Source organism: Urtica dioica, chromosome 5 (assembly GCF_054948205.1).
Source record: "Urtica dioica subsp. dioica isolate 48M chromosome 5, U.dioica_male_clone48M_v1_H2, whole genome shotgun sequence".
NCBI lineage: Eukaryota > Viridiplantae > Streptophyta > Magnoliopsida > Rosales > Urticaceae > Urtica > Urtica dioica.
Window position 1 is genome coordinate 481,818 of NC_142760.1, and position 25,551 is coordinate 507,368.

General features: G+C 34.5%; 3 protein-coding genes across 4 annotated transcripts; all 3 read left to right on the top strand.

Moving 5' to 3' along the window:
• Window positions 1–3,074: 3,074 nt before the first annotated feature.
• LOC149394630 (uncharacterized) lies at window positions 3,075–5,588 on the top strand. Its single transcript, XM_089615432.1, has 3 exons — window positions 3,075–3,267; window positions 3,835–4,101; window positions 4,284–5,588. Exons 2-3 carry the CDS (start codon window positions 4,027–4,029, stop codon window positions 5,502–5,504), a joined length of 1,296 nt encoding a protein of 431 aa, XP_089471558.1. The 5' UTR covers window positions 3,075–3,267; window positions 3,835–4,026; the 3' UTR covers window positions 5,505–5,588.
• Window positions 5,589–5,802: 214 nt separating this feature from the next.
• On the top strand, window positions 5,803–8,953 carry LOC149394631 (uncharacterized). Of its 2 annotated transcripts, none has more exons than XM_089615434.1 (5): window positions 5,803–6,645; window positions 7,066–7,509; window positions 7,579–7,977; window positions 8,070–8,218; window positions 8,741–8,953. In XM_089615434.1, exons 3-4 carry the CDS (start codon window positions 7,654–7,656, stop codon window positions 8,181–8,183), a joined length of 438 nt encoding a protein of 145 aa, XP_089471560.1. In that variant the 5' UTR covers window positions 5,803–6,645; window positions 7,066–7,509; window positions 7,579–7,653; the 3' UTR covers window positions 8,184–8,218; window positions 8,741–8,953. The 2 variants fall into 2 exon arrangements, with proteins under 2 accessions (XP_089471560.1, XP_089471559.1); XM_089615433.1 differs by having other exon boundaries at window positions 8,744–8,953.
• A 4,771-nt stretch (window positions 8,954–13,724) lies between these two features.
• On the top strand, window positions 13,725–14,489 carry LOC149394632 (dehydrin family protein). Its single transcript, XM_089615435.1, has 2 exons — window positions 13,725–14,150; window positions 14,244–14,489. The coding sequence occupies exon 1, from the start codon at window positions 13,838–13,840 to the stop codon at window positions 14,132–14,134; it is 297 nt and encodes a 98-aa protein (XP_089471561.1). The 5' UTR covers window positions 13,725–13,837; the 3' UTR covers window positions 14,135–14,150; window positions 14,244–14,489.
• Window positions 14,490–25,551: the final 11,062 nt, after the last annotated feature.

Consider the following 25,551-nt stretch of genomic DNA (forward strand, 5'->3'; position numbering starts at 1 on the left):
GCCCAACTCGAATCACAACTCGGTCCAACTGTCGAAGGCCGGTTCAACTTTGCCATTAATTTTGATCAAAATCGACATATTTAATTTGCACACCCAAGACCTCACTGACTATTTAATTTTTAAGGGACCAGCGGCTATATAGCCCAATAAAACTTAAGCTTTTGCAAAATAGCCATAGTTTGTCAACTATAAGTAAACTAACACAAGTAAGATTAATCTCGGCTGGATTAAATTTAATATCAACGAACTATAAAGACAGAATGTAAGCTTTATGAAGGCTGAATTAAAATTAATCGAGGCAGGATTAAAAATCATAGTACTCTCAATTTGATATTTTGCTATACCTAATGAAACTATGGCTATTTTGCAAAAGTCATAGTTTGAATTGGCTACTTCATACCAATTTTCCAATTTTTAATATACTAAAAAAATTCTCATATGTGACACCGAAATAGGCCTTCAATTGATTTCCGATCGTGCATACAGTACTTCTAACATAAATTTTTGTACTACTTTCATGAAAAAATTCTAATCAATCGTTTGATCATGCAGTTTTCATCTACTATTTGATTTTCGTATTAAATTCTTATTTTGTCTCCATCAAATTGAATATGATGATGAGAATTCGAGGCTCGTAAATTATAAATTAAAATCAGACTTTTAATAATTACAAGTTTGTGACTGTTTGGCAAATGGATGAGGCTTCAAGAGAAAGAAAAGGCCCACCAAAGCAAGCCCAACCAAAAGGGCTCGGCAAAGCTTGCCTCCCTCCCTGGTCACGTAGGGAACTCGCCCAAAAAACGTAGTTCAAGACAAAAAAAAAACTAAAACACGACAGCGATAGTTCAAGAACAAAGTTCAAACTCGAAGATTGTTCAAGACAACTCACTCACGGTCTTCACGTCACGACTCCCATCGCGTGACCCTCTCTGCGAATAGGAGGTAAGTTATGGAACCATGGAAGATATTCTGGAAGCAAAAAGACCATTATGCCACTTTCAAATGTCGTGAAAGTAAACTCAAGTGCAAAGTGTAAAGTAAAGTAAATATACCTGAGATATGTTGTGCAGGTGCGACACGAGAAGGAGACTTTGTCGAATTCAAGAGTATATTTACTCGCGGACAAAACTCGTCGTCAATACCTCATTACTTGCACAGCGATACTCAGCATATCTTAGGTATATTTACTTTACTTTACACTTTGCACTTGAGTTTACTTTCACGATATACAGAAGTGGCATAATGGTCTCTTTGCTTGCAGAATATCTTCGATGGTCCCATAACTCACCTCATGTTCGCAGAGAGGGTAACACGCTGGGAGCCGTGACGTGAGGACCGTGAGTGAACTATCTTGAATTATCTTTGATCTTGAACTCTGCTCTTGAACTATCTCTATCGTACTTTAGTTTTCTATCTTGAACTATCTCTGCTAAGCTTAGGCCCACACGCAAACTCCTAGCCAAGCCCATTCCAACCTATCCGCCCTTATGCCCCTTGCCAAAGGAATTACTCGTCACAAATTTTTCGCCCATTGAAAATTATTCTCGCCCAACAATTCTTCACGCCGGCCTCCAAAAATTGGGAGACCAAATAAAGTTGCCCACGTGGCCCTCACCCAAAACACTGATCTGAGAGGTTTTTAAGACCAACTTCGACTGGGTTCCACAAGGTGACTCATATCCCACCAATTCAACATTCATGCTTCTATAAATAGCACCGCATTATCTCCATTTTAAGGTAACTTACTTTCTCTCTGGGCAAAACCATGCTAAATTTTCTACTCACTCTTTTTCTCTCATAAAAACACTTTTGAGATCAAAACATAGAGAAATCAAGGCCACTTCACTCACAATGTCATTAAGACTAATGTTGAGCGTCAGAGATCGTACCAGGGGAAAATCATTCCATTTCCATAGTTCACTTTTTCTTCTTTTCTTAGGAAAGCACGACGACAAACTCAGTTGCGCGTAAATTTGAGCAATGAACCACCATCACCATCTCAAATCCTTCCTAAAAATCGGAGATTGAGAGTTCTTTAGGGACAACGCTGCAATCTCTCTCTCTCTCTCTAAAAGAGTGTATTCCACCAAGGCAAGGCACGTGACGGAACCCACACACGCCACGTGTATAGCATAATTATCTTTACGTATAAAGATTTAAACATACATACATACTTGATTCCATCATTTCATCAATGACTGATTCTCCTTAACTATAAATTGAGCCGATTTTTCACCTAAATTTATCTGATGTGGTTTTATCAAAGTACTCAGAGCTGCCAAATTAATCAATGTACAAACAATTTTTTGTTATTTTCGCTATTGTGATAAAGTTAAATAGAGATTATTAATCAGAATTTGTGCTAGTATTTAATGCTTAAGAGTTTCTCTTGTGCTTACTATTATTAGGTGGCCTCTTAGACTAATATCCACAAAAAAAAAAAAAAAATACAATAACATTCGTACAAAGAATCTCCGATTACATGATAAATTAGCCATATCCCATTTTGTCTATTCCGCTTTCGTCATTATTTATGTTTTTTTTTCCCCATTAAAGTGGGGAACTTTACAGTTTCATAACTTTTATTAGGTGAATTGAATGTAATCTCTCTTTATTTATTTTGTGGGTCTTTATTTTATTTAGTTCGCTAAGAATAAAGCCATGTGTAACTTTCTCTTATTATTATGATGATGTAGCCTTTAATCAAATTTTGTCTTAAAGTAAAGCCACGTAACTTTGGAAGAAATAAGATAATAGTCCTACAGCTTTAAGTTTAAGAGAGTTCAATAAGGAAATTCATTGAAACCGGTCCATTTGAATGAAGCTAAATAGAAAGAAAATACAAGATAGAGCAACCCCACAGTAGGAAAAACGCGCACAAAGCGTCAAAAGGTAAAGAGATAATGTAGAATCTATTTACACGTGGACCCCACCACGATGAAACGCAGAAGATGTAAAAGTAAAAGTAAAACTACGTATGGATTATTATAGGGCCTACGCCCATTTATTTCTGTCGGCTACTAAACATTGTTTAGGCCATTATTGTTTGCTTTTGCACTCTCTCTCTCACCCCTCGCTATATAATTCGAGTTCATTCCCAGAGTTAGGCAGGCTCACTCAGGAAATCGCCAACTCTCTCTCTCTCTCTCTCTCTCTCTCTCTCTCTCTCTCATTGTATTAAACATTCAGCTAAATAAAAAGAACGAATACAAATCATAGATATTCGGATCAATACTTGAAGGACAGGAGTCAGGAGGAAATCTGACAGTAAGTCTCTTGAGCCACTGCTCTGTTTAAAGTATTGATTGATAAGATGAATGACTATGCGAATAAATTAGTTTAAACTTACGTACATGATAGACTTTGAAATAGCCTATTTTGATAACACAGATTTTTCATAGAAGCCATGAAAGAGGGTATTTCAATCGCTTTACATACTTCTCATCAATTTATTATAATGTATCTTGCCTGATATATTAGAGCAATTAGTCTTGACATATACTAATTCACGATAATCTTATTATTTCCTGCGTTTTAAAATTTTAAGAGAGTTATGTTTATTATTCGAAATTTGATTTCATCTCTATTTAATTTCGGGAAACACGTCTTATCCACAACACTCGACTTGGGATATTTTTAGCTATGATTATTGAATGCAAACCTAGAAAGAAGAATCTGGTTTTTCGAACAAATAATTAAAAACTTGAAAACCCTAGAGGCAGGAAATAATAGCCCCTCCGGAGGAAATAATTTTATAAAACTATACAAGATCGAGAAAAAAATACTAATATGACATGAGGTATGTATGTATTTAAGAATACCTTTTTTTTTCAGATACGAAAAAAATGGCGGGAATAATAAACAAGATCGCAGAGACGCTCCACATCAGAGGAGGCGACAAGCACAAGGAGGAAGAGAAGCACAGGAAGGCGGCGGAGCACCACCGCGAGAACAAGGAAGGCTTCATGAAGAAGATCAAAGACAAGGTCACCGGCCACGGCGGCGCCTCCAAATCCGACGGCCACGATGGCAAGTAGAAAGACAAGAAGGATGGTCACGATTCCAGCAGCAGGGACAGAGATTAGATCGTCATCCTCACTGGTTCGTTTTTTTTTTTTTTTTTTTTTAAATCTAAAATAGTATAAAACAGGACAATGATAAAGTCTATAAAGACACTGAGTATGATGTTCGCAGCGACGACATCAGAAAAGAACCTTCTCACTCACGGAACTCAACGATCACGAGAATGCGAAACCCCTAACGAAGAAGTGTTTACTTTGCAGGAAAACATGACGCCAAAAGAAAAGGAAAAAATCATGAAGAAAATAAGAGCAACAAAAGACAAATACGAAGAATCCATGCTTCAAGCAGGATCTCACATCCAGATGATAAATCACCTAGAGAAAAAGGTGGGAATTACCCCATCAGTTTTTAAACTATATGAGATTGAACCTCCTAACGTTCAAACTCAAACCCAGACCCAAACTCAGAAAAAGCCAGCCATTGATGAGCTTAGAGCAAACACCTCAAAGACGAACCCCTCAAAGTCGATTGAAGAAGAGCGAGATTACAAGCTCTCTCTATCCACTGAGAAGAAAACCCTCAGCCGAAGGCCAAAGGCCTTCGCGACCACTTTAGGAACAATCCCAAGCCTTGAGGCAATGAGATTACAGGAACCAGTACGACAGTTCCCACAACCCACATTGCAGTCTTTCCTTAAAGACGCAAATGTCATCAGGAAGCTGGTCAACGGCCACCAAGCCAAAGTCCAAACAGTAGATTCTAAGGAAATCTCGAGAATCAAATGCCTCGCCGGCACATCCCCAGAAATTGTGAGGAAATGCTTCGACCTAGGGCTCGTAACCTTGATAGAGGTGTCCCCTGGCGACAAGGAGATTGAATTTCTACACGAAAGCATTGTTTGCAATGTTCAGAAGTATAAAAGGTTTACGAAGAAGACGACGTGCTTCCTCGACATATTTTCCAGCCTCCCCGACTGGAACGAAGACGGATACGTATCTCCGATCCATTACATCAAGCTCAGGCCAACCGCCTCACTTGGTGCCAGCAACACTGACGAAGCAGACGTGGACGACACGAGACTCACCGACATCAGAGTCGACTCGATCTTCACGGTCGTTAGAGAATTGACCAGGATTGACAGAGCCTCCAGGGTAAGAGCAGAAGCCTTATCAGACAGGATGATCATCACGATTGCCAGCAAGGACCGAGTCGACCAGAGGAGCGAGAAAGACATCATCAAGATCAAGGACAACATCCTTGACAACACCATCAACTTCGGAAGGGCCACTAGGAGCGCCTTCTGTTCAAGACTTTCAGACATGAGCGACGTGGAAGAACCACGTGTCCAACACTGGTGCGCTTTCTGCTCCGAGATCACCGGTACGCCATCACCAACGTCAGCAGCCGCCCTCAGGGACAAGAAAAGAAGCAACCCCACAGGAGGAAAAACGCACACAAAGCGCCAAAAGGGCGTAGAGTGATTATGTAGAATCTATTTACTCAGCGTGGACCTCACCACGATAAAAACGCATCCGTGGAAGATGTAAAACTACGTATGAATTATTGTAAGGTTATTTCTGTCGGACAATTGTTTAGGCCGTTATTGTTTGCTTTTGCGAAGGGTCACTTGACCTTTTGCCTTTTTTGTGTGATTCTCTCACCCTTTGCTATATAATGCGAGTTCATTCCTAGAGTTACGCAGGCTCGCTGGAAATCGCCTACTCTCTCTCTCATTGTATAAAACTTTCAGATAAATAAAAAAGCCTTCGGGCGTAATTCATAACTCATAACGAGTATAAATCATAGATCTCCGCATCAATACTTGAAAAACAGGAGTAAACTCACTAGGAGAGCACAGACGTGTCAAGTACCGCATGAGGGAAATAACGTCGATCTGCAGACCGATAAATATTTATTGAAAATACAATTATACTCTCATTTGAAGTCTCGCTTGATTAAAACGCGCACAATGGATGGTAACTGAGAAATGTTGATAGAAGAGGCAATAATTAAAGAAAACTAGTTCTGAGAATTTTTTGTGAGTTTTTCGGAATAAGTGAGCTCTTTGTAACCGAGATTAGAGTCCAAGAAAAGTTACTGTAATTTATCCTTAGAATGTTAAATAGAGATTATTAATCAGAATTTGTTTCTCTTGTGCTTAACATTATTAGGAGGTCTCTTAGACTAATATCCACACACAAAAAAAAGAATGCAATAGCAGTCGTACAAATAATCTCCGATTACATTAGAAATTAGCCATATCCCATTTTTCTCTTTAATCGAAATTGTATTGAGAAATTTCATTAATTGGACTTAATAAAACATTAAATATCAAGTGTAGATCTTAATGTTTTAAAATATCCGAAAATGGACTTTTGTATCGAAAATGGACAAAAATGCCCCTGTGACTTAAATTTGAACTTCCCTCTCACTCTCTCTTTATCTCACTCGCTCAACTCATCTCTCTTTTATCTAAAAATAATTAACGTACGATTCCATACGATATATACTACGACCCTGTACGATTCAATACGATATACTACAATAGCGTACGATAAACAAGCTTCAATATACGGCGGCGGTGATGATCGGAAATCCTGAGCTCTCAAAACGTCGAAAAATGTGAGTTTTTCAACTAATTTCTTGTTAAATCTCATCGAAAATAGTCAAAATAGGTATTAGGACTTAGTATCTGATTTGTGGTTATTTGAGTTGTTTTTTATCGGATTTACAAAGTTAGGGTTTAAAATTGGGGCTGAAATACGATGAGAATCATGCATCGTACGATGTCGTACGATGAAATTCATACAGCTGTACGATGTCATACGATGTCGTACGATGCTATACGATGGGTTAAAGTTTTTCCAATAAAATTTGTCGTACGATGCTGTACGATGTTGTACGATCTTGTACGATATCGTACGATGCTATACGATAGTTTTAAAAAAAAAATTCAAATTTTTTGTTTATGCGATGCTATACGAGTCTGTACGATGTCATACGATGAATTATGATTCTGACCTAATTTTGTTGTTTTTTTAGGACAATTTGAACTACATATACAACGTCCCATTCCCGGGGCGTATCACCTATGGTGGGACGGGGATCTTGAAGCTGGTGCGGAGGAGATTCGATGAGCTCGGGATAAAAGATCGAATCCTCGAAACTCTGTTCGAGCAATTTTTTTCGGAGAGCGAGCTCGATTTTTCACCGGTGCTCATACATACTCTCCTTCAAAAGAAGATCGAGGCGACGACACGGGGGGAGATACATTTTGGTATCGGAGGCAAACGAGTAAGATTCGGACGCCTCGAGTACGCACTCGTCTCATGGATGAGCTATGAAGACGGTCCGAACGGCCAACAAAGTGATCGAGGAAATGTGGCAGAAATTTCTATACATCGTTGAAGACCTCCCCTTCTTCTTCAAGATGCCTTGGGGAAATTTGAGTTGGTCAAAGACGTATTCCAGCCTCTCGATGATTCGGTACGTTATTTATTATATTTCGCATTCCCTTTTAATTTAAAGTAACGCTATATGTTTGTTATGTCTCAGCATATTGATGCTATAATTCACATGATTCGGGCTCGCCAACGAGCTCTCGACGGATATCGGTAAGACGTCCGAGTCATGGATTGTCGGTGGGTCCAGCTCGTCTACGGCCGATTCACAAATGAAGAAGCGAACATCAAGAAGGCCATTGAGCTGGGGACGGAGCCCGAACCCGTGGACCGGGACATGAGGGCAACTATTACCTTGATGACTGGGAATATGGGCACCGATATTTTGTCTTGGGATGGTGCTCGCGAGATCCTGTTCGTCGTGAACTTCAAGAACGTTCATTGGTTCACATTTCAGAACAACATCGAGGCATGGACCATTACCGTCCTTGATTGCCAAAAGGATCTCATGCAGTCGCCGATTAATCAAACGGACTTTACGGAGATGATGGAGGTATGTAAAATGTTATTCACAATTATTAGGTTTATTTGTGGTTGATTAAATTATAAGGGTTATTTATCATTGTTAAAATGTTTATTATTCAGACTTGGACTCGAGCAATTGCTAGGATTGTGGCCATAGGCGGTTTCTTCAACAACCATTGCATGTCTTACCGGGAGAGTGAGCACGGTGAAATTAAGTTCACATACCCGACATGACTAGTTGATCAAAATGTCACACAATGTGCATACAGGTAAACATGTTTACTTTTTTTTACAAGTTATTTTAAAAAAGTTTTTTCAACTAGTTAATTGAACTTTTTTTTTATAAGTTTTTTTACACGTTTGTTTTTATTGACAAGTTATTTTACAAGTTTGTTTATTTTTGACAAGTTATGTTATTCAACTTTAAAAAAAAAAATCTTTTTACATGTTTTTTTTTTGCAAGTGTGTTTTTTTTTACAAGTTATGTTATTCAACTTTTTTTTTTGACAAGTTTTTTTATTTTGACAAGTTATTTTACAAGTTTGTTTTTTTTACAAGTTTTTTTACAAGTTTTTTTTTTTTTTTTTTTTACAAGTTTTTTTGACAAGTTATGTTATTCAACTTTTTTTTTTTACTAGTTTTTTTACAAGTTTGTTATTTTTACAAGTTATTTTATTCAACTTTTTGTTGACAAATCTTTTTACAAGTTTTTTTTTTTTTTTTTCAAGTCTTTTATTAGATAAGTTTTTTGACAAGTTTGACAAGTTCTTTTACTTATTTTTGTGTTGTAGCAGTGATTGCGGGATGTTCGCAGTGAAGTATGTCGAGCATAAAGTACTAAACCAATCATTTGACACTCTTCAGAGTGTCAATATGTGAACGTTCAGGAAGAAATGGTGCGTGGACTTATTCTATAACCACCTTATCCGTGATTTTGTATTTTCGGATGTTTTTTTTTAAATCTTTTTGGTTTTGTATGTAATAGAACCTTATAAACATATTGTCGAGATGGTTTGTTGACTCTTTGACCCGCCATCCATTTTTTTAAATTTTCCGGAACTTGGTAATATTAAGAAATAGACATTTCTTCTCCAAATCATCATTCCCTATACAAAAACTAGATCAATATTTAATGAAAGCCATTCACACATCAAACAAAAAAACTAAAAAATCATCACAAATTTCACACAACATCATCATCGGCGGTGAACTCGGGTGTTTTCCATGAATAAGGAACGATAGGTGATCCGATCATCGGAGGCTCACGCTGACATTGACCCGATGGTTCACAATGACCCGTTGGTACTGTAAACGTTTCCACAAACTCTTCATATTCTTCTGGATTGGCAAATTCTTCAAATTCTTCACATCTACCATTGTTATCTCCATCATATCCGTCACTATTTTCTTCATCACCTTCACCACCTTCGTATTCATCATCTTCGCCAACTTTGTATTCATCACCTTCGTCACTATTGTGTCCATCATATTCGTCACTGTTGTGATTACAATCTCTATAACGCTTGTATACTTCGTCACCGTTTTCGACACCATTGTACTCGTTAAACAAGTCATCGTCACAGCCACCGTCTTTGTTTTCAATTATAGGATCATTTTGTCGATCCTCGATAACAAGAGTATTCCGTCTCTTCTTCGGTTCATTGCGAGACACCCTTCCAACTTCCACATCTTACCCTTTACATACTCCTCGATATGCAATAGGCGCAATGATCTGTTTCGGTACCAAACTTACACAAAGTGAAAATCTATTACGATATTTGTGCTTCATAAAATACGAAACATCACCATTGTCCTTCAAAACGGCAGGACCCAGCGGAATTGTACTGATTGTGTATGGGACTTCGAGTTTTAAGTCGAACGCAAATCTGTCTAACTCTAGCTTCTCGTATAAAAAATCTACTAACTCCGTGTACGTTACCTCTTTAGGAACTTCGAATGCACGCGTATATGCATTGGTGAAAATCCATAGGTGTCCTTCCTTCTCCCAAGTGCCGTTAACCATGACAAAAACTGTAAAAAAAACAATCAAACTATGCAAAATTAGCTTATCTATCATACAGCATCGTATAGACCGTAATTTTTTTTTTCAAATTTCAGCGTACAAAAAAGTTAAATCTCATCCTACCATATCCTATACCATCGTACAAAAAAGTTAAAACCCGGATCTTGGACTATGTTTTCAGATCTGATCGATTTTTATTGCTACATTCTATCATATACAATCATAAACTTTGTAAAAATGATTAAGTTAATAATCTTACCCATGATTCTTTCGAAATCCGCTTAAGTAGAGAGGATTTGAGTAAATTTGAGTGGATTTGAGTGTGGGAGAGAAGATTGAAATGATAAAAATGAAGAGTGAGAGATGTATAGGGTTCAGAAGGGTATTTTTGTTCGATTTTGGGTTAAAAGTCTTTTTTAGATATTTTTTAAAATTAAAGTCTAATCTTGATATCTAATCAATTATTGAGTCCAATTAATGAAATTTCTCCTTCGTTGTATTCTGCTTTCATCATTATTCATGTATTTTTTTTTTCCCATTAAAGTGGGGAACTTTACAGTTTCATAACTTTTTTAGGTGAATTGAAAGTAATCTCTCTTTATTTATTTTATGGGTCCTTATTTATTTACTCGCTATACAACTCCACAAGTTACGATCTACAATACCAGCTAGAATAAAGCCATGTGTAACTTTATTATTGTGATGATGTAGCCTTTAATCAAATTTTGTCTTAAAGTAAAGCCACGTCTAAGATAGAAAGTCCTACAGCTTTAAGTTTAAGAAAGTTCCCAGAAATTTAATAAGGAAATTCATTGAAACCGGTCAATTTGAATGAAGCCAAATAGAAAAATCAGCTCGGGGATTATCATTCATTTCCTTGCAGATGTTATAATTTTGTTTCACGTGGCATTGTCACTATTAAGTAATAAATAATAACAACCGAAAAATTATATTCGTGGAAAATTGCCACTTGATTCAATATTCGCTTTTTGAACTCACGCTGATAAAATAATATAAATTCCTTTTCCATTATATATATTTTGAGATTCGGATTCTTGAGTAAACATTAAAAATTACTCAATATCATTAATTTAATTTAAGGACAAATTACAACAATTCTCCCTGACTCTGGATCCAGTGACAAAGTGTCCCCCTTATTTAAAAAAAAAAAAAAAAAAAAAAAACACAAAAAAAATATTTGAACTTCGGTTTTTTTTTTTTTATTATTGTCCTCTCCATCAACATTTTTCAATTACCATTCAGTAATTGTGCACGTTTTGGTCACGTGAGACTTCGAATGAGAGTATAATTGTAGTTTCAATATTTATTTTGTAAATACCATAAATTGAGTTTCAACATCAACATCAACGGCGCTTCCTAAAGGAAAAAGGATTCATCGTCGTGGCTTCGTCAAAGCTCTCAACCTACAGAATCAGAGAAGACAACCTCGTCCTCGAGTGTTGGCACAACAACAATGTCACCTCATCGTTGATCGAGCCTCCACTGGAGCTCTGCTCGCCGAGGATTTGCTCTGCCGCGAACTGCCGCTCCGGCGAGTTCGTCTTTAACGCGAGGGCGGTCTGGAGGAGTGCGGTCTTCAACTCGACTGCCGCTCCGGTACCAAAACTCGAAGATCTGAAGCGGGAGGATTGCGGCGGGGAAGAGAACCAAAGGGAGAGGGAACGGGGGGAGCTCCACGAAGTCGCTCGACTTCAGCGAGTTTCCTCCAACGAAGTTCCGCTCTGGGAATGACGACGACAAGCACTGCAAGTTTCCTGTCTTCACGCGGCGGCAATGGTGGCGGTGGTGGGACCGGATTAGGAAACTAGAGTTTAATGAGTGTTTGAGATTAGGGGAAGGAGACAATGGTGAGGAAATGAGTTAATGAAGAGCCATTTGTACTTTCCAGAGAGAGAGAGTGTGTCTTCAGTCAGAGAGATATTTTTTTCTTGGAGATCGTTCGATTGTACTAATCGAATCCTTTTGCAATCTAATTCTTTGATGTTCGATTGTAATGTGTTATAATCTTATCTAATTTCGAAGTCATCATCTTTTTCTTGTACAACGTGAATCTAGATACCCTAATTTCTTCTTAGATTCATCAATTATTTTATATATACATATATTTTTTTTGTAGTTATTAAATGTAATAGTTGAATTTGGGATTTTGTTTATGGTTTTCAGTGTGGTTATTCTTATCCGACGTAATCCGCCATTATTAACTGAAGCTTTTTATTTTCAAGGTATATATGTGGATTTCAATCAATAGATATTTTGAGCTTTATTTTTTATTTATTATTTTTCAATAAATATATTGAAAATACAATTATACCCTTATTCGAAGTCTCACGTGAGTAAAACGCGCACTATTGATAGATGGTAACTGAGAATATTGATGGAAGGGGCAATAATCAAAGAAAACTAAAATTCAAAGAATTTTTTGTGATTTTTTTGAAATGAGTGAGCGCTTTGTTATCTAGACTAGAGTCTAAGAAGAGTTATTGTAATTTTTCCTTAATTTAATTACGCAAAATAGAGTTTTACTCCTACCAAGGAAGAATTCACAATATTAAGTCCATTACTACCATATGGACCATTAGAATTCACAATATAATTAGTGCGTAGATTTAAAAAAAAATAAAAAGGAGATTAATTTACCACTAAACTACCTTGTGGCATTATGACTTCATAAAGATTTTTCACAAATTACATTTATTTGTCGTGTTGTGTGTTTATATTGATATTATAATAGAGAGAAGAGATATTATGGGAAGGCGACAAAAAACAATGTATAGTTTGTCGGCAAAAATGTGGACCGTACACGTTGATGGTGGGTCGAATAAAGTGAATGATAATAACAAGAGAACTTTTTCCTTTTGCGAATCCCATGCCATGATATGAGAGTGAGTCAGTTTGACTTTATGTACACTTGCCAGGCCCATGTGAAATCTTTCTTTCCATTTTATGGTCCCATACTTTAGATTTACTCTCTTTTTTATGTAATAATTTTTAATGGCAGAATTTAAGAATACATTTATTTTTTTAATTTCATATATTACTTGTTATATTACGAAGTTCCACATTCCAAATAGAAAGTTGAAGATGCGTTGTAAACTTTCAGTTTATTTTATTTCAATCGCTTAACATACTTCTCATCAATGTATTATAACATATCTTTCCTGATATTAGACCATTTAGTCTGACATATACTAATTCATGACAATCTTTATTTCCTGCGTTTTACAATTTTAAGAGAATTATGTTTATTATTCGAAATTTGATTTCATCACTATGATATCTGCTTATTATAGTAAACTAATGAATGCTAATAATGCTATCATATATATGATGGATATAAACTTTCAAATTATTCACTCACTTTATATTATATATTAACAGCCCTGTCAAATATACCTTTCTTTTTATAAATATGGCCGACATCTTCTTGATTTCTTTATTAAAAGCCAATAACCCGCTTAAAAAAAGTTAATAATAGCGCTAGAGATATTTTCTCTCCGTGTCTCGCACTCTTTTTAAATATAACCACACAATTAATATATTTAATTTCGGGAAGCACGTCTTATCCACAACTCGACTTGTGATATTTTTAGCTATGATTATTAAATTCAAAAAATTTAACTTAAGGACGGCCATATCTAAAACATCGCCGCGTCCACGTCCACGTCCATTAAGGAAGGGCATTATCGTAAATGACCACACGCAATTGACGCTCCTTCGTCATTTGCAATATCAGCCTATAAAAAAGGGAAAGCAAACGCCTCTTACTCATCTCATCTCATCTCATCTCATTATCACACAAACACAAAGCGATTTCGAACCAAATTCCGATTCAGATAAGAAAAAAATGGCGGGAATAATGAACAAGATCGGAGAGACGCTCCACATCGGAGGAGGCGACAAGCACAAGGAGGAAGAGAAGCACCGGAAGGAGGCGGAGCACCACAAGGCGGCGGAGCACCACGGCGAGAAGAAGGAAGGTTTCATGGAGAAGATCAAAGACAAGGTCACCGGCCAAGGCGACGCCTCCAAATCCGACGGCCACCACGACGGCCACGACGGCAAGAAGAAAGACAAGAAGGACAAAAAGGACAAGAAGAAGAAGAAGGACGGCCACGATTCCAGCAGCAGCGACAGCGATTAGATCGTCATCCTCTCTGGTTCGATTTTTTTTATTTTTTCATTTTATATTTTACTTTCCGAGATCCAGAGAGATAGATGACTAATAATTGAGGAATTTGTTGAAATTGCAGGTATTTGGAGTAAATAAAACGTAAAAGAGAGCTCTTCGTGATCGGAGTGTGTCGTTTCCTTCTTTGTGTGTCTTTGTCTTTGAATAAGTCTTTGTAGATTATTTTAATTGAATGTCATATATGGATGTATGTGTTGAAGACTTGATGTTAGCTCATCAACCAGGCTTGGTTTGTGATGTTAATCAATTAGTCAAATCTGTGTGTATGAACTTTCACATATATGCTAATGAAATTGTACTTGCTATACCTTCACTCTTTTTTTTATGATCACTTTGGCTCCCTCAATTTCTGGATACAAAATATATATTATAATTAAGGATTGAATGGTCCGAGTACGAACATAATATTTAATATTTTTTATTCCGTAATTTATTTTAAAATAGTTGTTTTTAAAGGTTATAAATTTGTTTTCTATCATATTCGTTTGGTTGCAAATTCTAGCGCCATGAAAATCTTAATGACCCCATTGAATTTGACTTGGAAACTATTTTCTTTCAATTTATTTTCTTCCTTTTATGCAAAAGGTTTTGTAAAGAAATATATTATTAAAATACAGAAAAAACTAAAATTTCAATGAATTTTTTTTTTCATTTCATTTTAGGTATAGAATACCTAAACTTGGGAATTGTGATTTTAATCGCACTCTTAAATTTAAAATCATTACAGATTAAAAATTCAATTCGAACAATAAATAACTGATATTCTATCTAGTAGTCCAAAGATATATATATATATATATATATATATATATATATATATATATATATATATATATATATTAAAAAGAATGTGGGGAGCTTTAAAAAATAATAGGATAAAGCACTCTCAAATACAAGAAGAGAATAACATCTCACATGGTACACCAAAGACTTAAATGCTCATTTTGTGCATACTTCAAGCAAAAAGGAAATCAAATATCACAATACAAATCGAGCAAACATAAGTCTATTTCAAAATATCCAAAGTGACAGATGGATAAATCCGGATTCCGAAGACCATGAAGAAAATGATTCTTCTGTCTGTATAGATCAAAATTTAATAGTAACTCAGACTAGGTAGGGGAATTATAACTATTCTGTCTCCAATCAAACTTGAACCGATAAAAAACTAAACAACAAAATAAAGTATTTACTAGTAACATAGACCAAAAAAACAACCAAATAAGCAGGAAGAACAAACAAACGCAAAATAAAAAACAAATCCCAACAAAAATGGGTCGTCGTATTCTAAACTCCTAAAGTTTGTTGCAGCCTAGCCTATGAGCTCTGACGTTCTTCGCCGAGAACATAGGCTCCATTCTTGCATAACACCCCACCCTTTCAAAGACAGAGACGTTGCATCCCCGCCAAATGATAGCCAAATGGAGCCTCGAAGAATAGTTTTCAATGATACGTTGCCAAAAAATCCTTTTAAATTGATTTTAATCGAATAGTTTGTTTTTTCAAAATGTAAAAACTGTTTTTTATGAATAAAATAGTAAACAAAGTTAAACTAAGCCAAAATATTGAACAAATTTTAAAATAAATATGTGGACTTCAAGAAAGATAATTTTGTGATAAATATTTTATACGTGACAATTTCCTTTTTAAATCAAAGTAATTTTTTATTAATTTTATTATTATTATTATTGATTGATTGATTGTCATGGGCAAATGCACTAATTTGCCATGGGCAAACGTTGTGGTTATGTTGGGTCAAAACCCAAAGGCTTCTTGGTAGAGGCTCGTGTGATGCTATGGCGTAGGAGCTCAAAGGCCCAAATATCTTTTCTCTTCTTGGACTTGTAATAATGATGATGGATAACTACTCCAAACCGTGTGAAAGATAAACAATAGGATTAATTACATATTTCCCCCCTCAATTTTGACACAAATAAAGATTCACTCTTTCATGTTTGAAATCTTACAAAATCGACCTTATACTCTTAGATTGCAACATTCAATCCGGTGGGTGTTAAACAATCGAGGATAAAATAGTATTTTTCTTTCTTTTCTTCAATATTTTGTTTTTTTTATTATTATATTTACAAAACAAAAAAATAAGGATTTGTTTTGTAATAAATATATATATATATATATATATATATATATATATATATATATATATATATATTTGCAAATCAAAATAAAAAATATCGTGTTCGACGGTTAATTTGTTTACATTGGAATTTGGGTCAATACGATAGTCACCTTTTTTTAGATCACTAATTTGTAAAATAAAAAATTAAAAAATACAATGGATCGATTAATTTCCTTTTTATTTCACCGTTGTCCACCATGCTCGGATTAGGCAAAGAAATCTTCTCGGAAGATGTAGACTTGGCCCAACGACTCTGTTGCAACAAAATCTAAGAATGCAATGGCCATTGGAGAGCATGTATAAATTTGAGGCGTCAATTCACATGGTCAAACATAGTTTTGGAAATTGAGTCACAAGAAACTCAAGGGGAGATGGAGGTGTCGATAACCTTCTTTAAACCATAACTTTTGGAGCATTTCACGATATTCCCGCCGGATTTTAGTCTCTCCCGTCTCGCCAGATTCCGCCTCCCCCCATCCCAACGGTGCACAGATTCGTTCTCATCTTCGCCGCCTCCATCTCCGACCATCTTGACAACATCGTTACGGTCATCATCTCCCTCCGTTTCCCTTGGCTCCATGGCCCGTTCCGCGGTGACTCCCCACGTGCGTTAGTGGTGTTTGTTGTTTCTTGTGGTGGTGGGTTTTTTTTTTTTTTTTTTTTTTTTTTCAGAGAAGATGTTAGTTTTAAGTTTTTAACTTAATTTATCTTTTACATTATTTAGGATGTTAAGTTTTGATGTTTTGTCCACTACATTAGGGTGATTTTTGTGTTCCAAATATGACTTAGTCATATGTTTGGTACTTAGTTCGAGTTTTCTGCTAGTCTTTTGACGATGCAAACACTCGAACGTCTTTTATCACGATTGATAGTCCTCGAGCACTTTAATTCGTTCACTAACCTTTTGAGAATTTTTTGAAAGAGCTAATGAGTTGCTCCAATTTTAGTGTGGCTTATATTACAGTCATCGAAAGTTTCCACACAATATGTTTTTATCCAATTTTAGAATTGAATCATTGTTGTTTTGAAGTCTCATTTTATCTTATTAAAAAATTAATAAATGTAAGATGTTTGTACTTTTGAGTTTCATACTCATTATTTATTGAAAGTCTTTGCCAACTTTTATAAAAAATAAAATAATAATAATAACATAACCAATGAAAACATATATATTATGACAACATAAACGAATTTAATTTGCCAAACCAAAATAAACCACATCTTTTATTTGCTGAGCCCTAAAACCTGTGCAGCTTATTTTATAGTAAAACATTCAAATAAAGACCATATTACTTTTTATGCAATATTAATAGATCGCTGTTTATAATGTTTTATTCTGTTTTTACATATAAACATATGTAATAACTCATATTTTATAGCACAATTGGTCATTGGCCATTTTGGCTTGATAATTTTATGGTCTATTTTATAAAACATTATTTGGTTCTTTTAACAATGCTCGGTGTGTGTGTGTGTGTGTATATATATATATATTAAAATACGGACTAAGACAATATCTTACAATAGATTGTTTCACTAATATAAATTGACATGGGAGTTCAAAAAATTATAATTATTCAATTTTTTTTAATTTCTCTCAATTATTTTTTATTTTATTTTTTTACGGTATACATTTGTGCAAATACTAGTATTATTTAGCTTATAATAAAATAAAATATCCGCAGCAACCCACGGATCTTAAACGTGAGTAGTAGTGAAATTGATTCGGCTGAGAAGACGCATATATATCTTAACAGTTAAGTCAATAGTGCGCGAGAAATGAACTCTAATTATACTAATATTGTGAAAAACTTATATATTACGACATAAAGACATGATCTCTCCAAGATTGGTTCAAGTTTCATTGGATTGAGACGTTCATTGCAGCTTTATTATAAGCTGAAATTTAATATTTATATAAGATTGGTTCAAGTTTCATTGGATTGAGACGTTCATTGCAGCTTTATAATAAGCTGAAATTTAATATTTATTATATAATGTTATAAAATGAAATGAATAGATAAATATGATCGTGTTGATCACTTCAAGTCATGTTCTTGGATTTATTTTGGTTTGAAGGGAATCAATCGCAATGGACCAAAATAGCATTATAACAAGTAGTAGGGTAGTCCAGCTTATCTTGAACAATCATTTGGATTACAACTAGGACAAGGACTTGATAGGAAATAATGCACATATATACACACACACACACACACACACACACATATATATATAATGTGAACGTTATATTAGAATTAAGAATGTGATGTTTAGTTAATTAGACGACATTATTAGTCAGGATTTCATCAAAGCAGAGAGCAAGCTTTTAGCATAGATGAATAAAGTGTGATATGTATACTAATTTGCGATGACACTCCAGTGCTAATTGTATTTATACGCCAAAATCTAAGCTCTTGCCCCATTATATGAAAATAATTTGTAAAATAGTTGAAAGGGGGACTGTTCATTAATAATGTGATTTGCGTATTTTTGAATAAGAAATAAGAATATTACTTGATAAATGGATTAATGTGACATAGTAAATATAAATTAATAAATAAATAATAGCCTCAATTAGTAGCACTTTCTCCCTACATTTATCTATATTTCCTATTGTAATTATATACAATTCTTGAACTTTGTTTTTTTTTTTGTTTTGTTGTAAACTCTTGGAGTATTGATTAATTTCTTGGATATGGATATATATCAAATGGATTCTATGTAAAGGTAAAGATGGGCACAAAAGATTTGATTCCGGACCATCACTGAAACATAATTTTATTCTAGCTCTAAAAAATATATTAATCATTTCTGATATATATTCTTTTCAATATCAAATGGACCAACAAAAAAAAAAAGAAATTTGTATCATACACTAACCAATCATATCCACACACCCATTTATATATTTATATTAAAAAAAAAAATTGAAAGTCAAGGAATACATATAGATATGAGAATAATAATAATGTCCACCACACCATTTTATGACCAGCAGTCCTATCTATATAAGGGCACAATTCTATGATAAGTAGAGAAGAAGAAGAAGAAGCAAATCTATGAGATTTACACACACATTACATATACAAATTATATATTCAATAGTTAATAATGCATCAATTAATTAATTATTGCTAGCTAGGTCGACGAGTCTTTGCATGAAGAGGTAGAGAGTGAGAATGCAGCCAAGGATGACTTGCCGGCATTAATTTACACCATTCCTTGGCTTCTTATTTTTATTATATCATATGTACATACATATATATATATATACATATATATATATATATATATATAAATAAAAAGTTAAATAAAGCTGAGATATGAGATGAGTATTGCTGGTGGGTTGTCCTTGGCTACATTTGGCTCTTCACTTTTCATGTAAGACTCTCTGACCCTCCTCACCATATATATGCTCATGATTATCGCTTAGTGTTTTTTTTTTTTTTTTTTTTTTTTTTTTTTTTTTTCCGATTTTTATTCATTTTTTAGTAGAGTAGAAACTAGAAAATTGCACACGCAATGAAATTAGAAAATTGACAGCAATAATATCAATTGTTTATCACTTATAAAAAATTAATAAAAATTTAAATATTGGTCCATTTAATATTAAATATGTCACGAAATCAATCAATTCGTGATTAAATGTGTTAGAGAATCAACCAGTTCGTGATCGATTTAACATTAGATATATCAATATTTGAGTTTTGATTGATTTTTTTATATAATTATCAAGCAAATGATATTATTGTTGTCAATTTTCCTATAAATATTTGTCTAATATTGATCACTGCTAATTACTGAAGCCCGTGATTTATTTTTTATTTTTTATTTTTTTTTTGTTACAGTTGTTCCATGCCATCATGTTTAACGCAGTATATATGTAGTTTATGGTCATAAAAATAATAATAAAAGTTGTATCAGTGTACTCTTGTACATATAACTACTAGGGGCATTTTTAATTTAAAATATTTAATATTATTTGTTCCCTGTGGGATGTAATATATGTATATGAGAACTACTATATGCTAGAAAAGAAATATTTCACTTATGTGAACTCTTGAGCAGGCTTTATTGTGAATTTGATTGTTTAATATGCATCATATATAGAAAATGAAAATAGTATCATCAATACTATATATGCTAGAAATATTATTTAATTTATATTACCTCATGCTATTCTATATTGATTTATTATACGTCGTTCCATATTGGATCTTATCATACGACGTGGGATATTATTCAAAGATATGAAATCATGAAAGGTTACTGGAGGAAGAGAAAAAAATATTCACGTAAAAAACATTAATTTTTGGACTTTGGCCTGATGCTTGGTGATTCTTAAGACAAAAGAATTGCATTATAAAAAGATGATTAAATTTAGGATTTATTATAAAATGAATACATATACAACTGTACGATGATACAGTTTACCATAAAGTTGATTAAATTTAGCATTCATTTATTGATGAAGCCTCATGAATTTGCTCTTTACTGTTTATATCGGTTGGAAATTTGAACATAAATTCGAAGTTCTTAGCCTGCGGATTAAGAGATCGAAATAAACTGAATCGGGCATGATTCTATTTTTGCATAAATCTTGTATAAAGAAAAAAAGGTGAGTATAATATCTCTGAAACTCCATTGAAATTAGAGCGAGAGAGCTTCAAAAAGAACAATATATATGAATTTAGGGTTTCTCATTTAAGAGTTGAGCCTAGGTCCTCCTCATTGTATGAAGGGGCTATAATTAATTAAAAAAAAATCATGAGAATAGTTTTTCAAGTATTTACAATATTATGCCATTTTAATGAGTTGCCTTAAGTTCTTTCCTTTTGACAAGGTCTTGCCAAGTATATTTTTGATGGGTGTACACCACATATCGTCAGGTTACTGGTATACGGCATAAACAGTAGTATTTAAATATTGGCGGTCACATGTAATTAAAAAAATTATGGACCGAGAACAAGGAAGAAATTAGGGGGGGAGCTATTTTTTTTTTTTTTTTTTTTCTAGAGTGATTTATTTGAAAATTTTCTATGTTAATTAAATATAATAATTAAATAATAAAAAAAATTTGAAAACGTACTTTTGAGGGAGAGCATATGGAAGATAATAAGTTGTGCATATGGAAGATACTATTCGCATTTCATCGCTTTTGGTGCTAGTTCTTCGTAATGACTAATTTATTTTATTTCAACAATTGATTGTTTTTTTAAGCAATTTTAATCAAAATGATAAACAAGCAACAAATCAAAACAAAAAGCAATAAAATATACATACACGAGAATTGATAACCATATTCGGTATAAACATCCTACTCAGGGGAACTGATACATCCGGGTGAAAACAATTTACTATAATCAATCGTCAAAGGAATGAGAATATTAAGTTTGACCCCTGTTGCAGACACCGTCATCTTCAACTTCTCCAGTGGATGTAGATCCGAGCTCTCCTCAGATTAAAGACTCCATCTCTCTGCTTCACCCAATCTTCTCCTGAAGATTACCAAGCACGTCAATGCAAACACAAGCACTTACAAACTCTGATCAATGAATGACTCAGAAAGTTGCAAGCACCAATAGCTAGTTGTTGATGAAGATCTCCAGAGTAGAGAGACTAGCTAAAGGTATAAGGCGACGTAATTTACCTAAAAAAACAATGACCTAATTCGACCCCAAATGAGCTTAATTAGATCAAGGCTCAAATCTCTCGCGAATCTCTCAGAATTGGAAATTAAAAATCTGATAATAGATACCCAATATATTCTAAGCTGAAAAACAGGAAGTTTCTAGTTTTAGTTTGAGCGAGCGAATAGTGTAGATCAAGTAACCCGGGTCTTGAACAACTTCTTGCAGCTTCACTCGAAGAACTTTAATAAAAATTATTTTGCCAAATAAACCATGCCACAGAGAATCCAACAATCTCCCCTTTGGTAATTTTTGGCAAAACAAACATACACTACTCAGAGTGTTTCGAGCAAAAACTAATAATCATCAATACCATCATGTTCAAGCAAAAAAGAAGTACATCATTCTTCGAAGCCTAGCTATTACTACCCAACAAAAAAACACTCAACCAAAAAGACTTGTCCTTTTTGCCACAAAAGGACAAGTAAGGGGAATATAAGAGTCTAGGTTGAGAACAAAAGGTGCTAATGTTGGGAATTAGACATCCCTATAATCGTGTGGAAAATAAATAATTACGCTAACAGGCTAATTATTTATACGATTACATAAACTAGATCTAGATTTGTAGATTTGAATATAATAGAGCTAGATTTGAGGGAGCGATTCAAGAACCTGATTAAAAGACGAGTTTTCAGATTACTTACATGTTTGACAATCTGTTACTGACTCTTCAATCGAGTTCTTCAAGATCCCGTTTTGAGCTCCAATAACTCAATCTTGTAGCTTTAGCTCCGATCTTCACTTCGGGAACGACAACATGAATCTTGTCGTTTAGATCTCAAGAGATGATATTGTAATCTTTCGAAATGTATTCTCCGGATTGAATAAGAAGAAAGTGTGGGCTCACTCGTTATCTCACGACTCTGATTTAGAGATCAAGTCTTGTCATGTTTTTGGGATTGGAATCATGAATTCCGAGGGAGAGGGAGAGAGAAGAATTCGGCCACACTAGGTGTGATGGGCGAATTTTTGGACTTCTTCCTATGTGTCTATTGTATTCTCCTTGACCCATACTTATAGTGGTAGAATAGAGATATTCTAGGAAGCTCGTATAGATATTTTATTCTCCTTTATTCTTTCATATTTTGTAGTTAAGCACGAACCATTGGAATTTTTTCTCTCATTCATCAGATCAAAATCTATGATATTCTATTTACTTATTTCTTTCCTTTATTTAAGGAATCTAGATATTTAAGAATAATGAGAACAATATCTTATTCCTTATTAATGGAGAGAATATCTCTACCATCATTATTTTCCTAGATATTAAGAGATTAATTATGAGAGAAAATAAATTACAATATCTTATTTTCTTATTTAATGGAGAGAGAATATCTCAACCTTTATTATTCTCTCTCTTATTTGTATAGTTACCATAAAAATCTAGCAACTAATCAAAGAGAAAATATTGGATAATTAATGCCCAATGTAGGCGCCCAACTCAATGTCATGGGTCAAGGAATTTTCGAATTTTACACTGTTCATGAGGGCACCCTTAAAATTCAACTAATTATTTACTTGATCCAACAGTAAATAATTAATTACACAATAAATATTTAATTTGGTAAATAGACAAATTTCCGAATGAATGCTGCTAGACAATTTACAGTTGTGAGATTGTAATAATAATCTTCATTATTACTAGAGAGTTCTTATCCATCTTTATCAGAGTCGAATCAGGGACTATGGACCTAGTAACAGAAGCTCACACAAATCCGATTAAAAAGACAAAACAATCATTTCTCTTTTTCAATCGATTCGTCACCTTGGGGATACTCCACAGAATAATCCAAGACTGCACTCTTCTTATTACTAGAATTATATATTACTCATCTTAAGAGCGTCCACTTATATAGTCAGTTCGAGATCAAAATCCTCCAGGTTTAACCCGTATAGAGAAATGTCAATTATTCCATTATACCCTTCTTGATACATATGAGCCCTAAGCACCGTTGCTTCCCCACCGAAAGATTCTTTCGTACGTACTTACTATGAAAGTGCATGCAATCTATCGATTCTGGAATCAACCCTTAAGTGAGTGAACATTGACTTTCTTTCATGAAGGTTGGATTCCGTATTTGTGAATCATATTCCACTCAGATCATATCCCGAACTCCCAAGACATAAATGTCCCAGCATAATAGTAGCCTTTAACGAATGAGTCAAAGAATTCGGTAATATGACCTAGAAGTCTATGATCGCTTCAGGATTTAGATTAAGTCTCACTTAGGGATGACATTTTTACCCGAAACCCGTTAGCCCGTCCGTTACCCGGTCTTAACGGGTCGGGTAATACCCGTTCAAAATGAGTTAACGGGCTAACGGGTATTACTCGTTAGTATTTTAGCGGGTACGGGTCGGGTAGCGAAAATGTTAAACCCGCCCCGTTAACCCGCTAACCCGCCCGTTAATTATTTTTATGGAAAAAAACTAGATATTTTTTTTTAAGAAAACATTAGATTACATCATAATGAGTAGGTTGTTTTGATTCTTATTAAAAATTATTTTATTTTTATTTTTTTTAAACGGGTTAACGGGTTAGCGGGTGCTCAATTTTGGCACCCGTCACCCGGCGGGTATACCCGTTACCCGCCCCGTTGGGAAAACCGGGTTAACGGGTACGGGTTAACGGGTATTTTAATAGGCGGGTACGGGTACCGGTATTGGTGTACCCGCTAAAACCCGTACCCGTTGCCATTCCTAGTCTCACTGTGACCATCATAGCGACCATGATTAGTGTGTCGTAACGATCCGTAAATGACACATCAACAATTAAAGTCTGTCCTAGTCGTACACTTATCAAAACTGTAGAATGCTCCCACCAAGTGATCAACTTTCACTTGTGTTCCACATATATGAGTTTAGATTAAGCTATCCTGGCATGAATCAATCATCGACCATTGTTTTTAGTTCACCGCCCGAACTTAGATGCCCAACATGTAATTCAGTTTAATACGGAGATTAAGGATTTGATGAATGTTTAATAAATCTTTAAACACGAATAACGCTTTTGATTAATATAGATTACAAATAAAATGTCATAATTTTATTTTATTGATAATTTCAGCGAAGATTACAAATAAATCTTCTCGTGGGCAAGAATTCCTAACAATTAAAAGTACCGAAGAAAGAAAAAAATACAAAATTTTTAATGCAGGGGGATCGTCTTAGTCTTCATCTTCTTCTTCTGCCAGAAATTCTTCCACCGTGTACTTAATCACGAAGTAGTGTGGTCAGCTTCATCCTCAGTAGACCTGTACATCGGGTTGGGTTATTCGGGTTCGTACATTTCATGAACCCGACCCGAAATCTTCGATTTGTCATTTTTATAACCCAACCCAAACCGTTTATGGTACTGAAACCAAACCAACCTGAACCGATATTAATCTGGTTGGTTTGGTTTGATTTATTTGGGGTGATTTTAAGTCGGGTTGTTCGGGTTAATTTGTCACAACAAAGGTACAAATTAGAATTGTTGAATCAAATTCATAAAAAAAACCATGCAAATACTAAAAATAAATAAATTATCTCTTATC

What these genes read in the sequence shown, in the direction of transcription:
- LOC149394630 (XM_089615432.1), top strand. Translation starts at nt 4,027, where the DNA reads ATGGCAAGTAGAAAGACAAGAAGGATGGTCACGATTCCAGCAGCAGGG. An exon ending in TTAGATCGTCATCCTCACTG is followed by an intron (nt 4,102 to 4,283) that starts GTTCGTTTTTTT and finishes TTTACTTTGCAG; the next exon opens with GAAAACATGACGCCAAAAGA.
- LOC149394632 (XM_089615435.1), top strand. Translation starts at nt 13,838, where the DNA reads ATGGCGGGAATAATGAACAAGATCGGAGAGACGCTCCACATCGGAGGA.
- LOC149394631 (XM_089615434.1), top strand. Translation starts at nt 7,654, where the DNA reads ATGGATTGTCGGTGGGTCCAGCTCGTCTACGGCCGATTCACAAATGAA. An exon ending in ACTTTACGGAGATGATGGAG is followed by an intron (nt 7,978 to 8,069) that starts GTATGTAAAATG and finishes TTTATTATTCAG; the next exon opens with ACTTGGACTCGAGCAATTGC.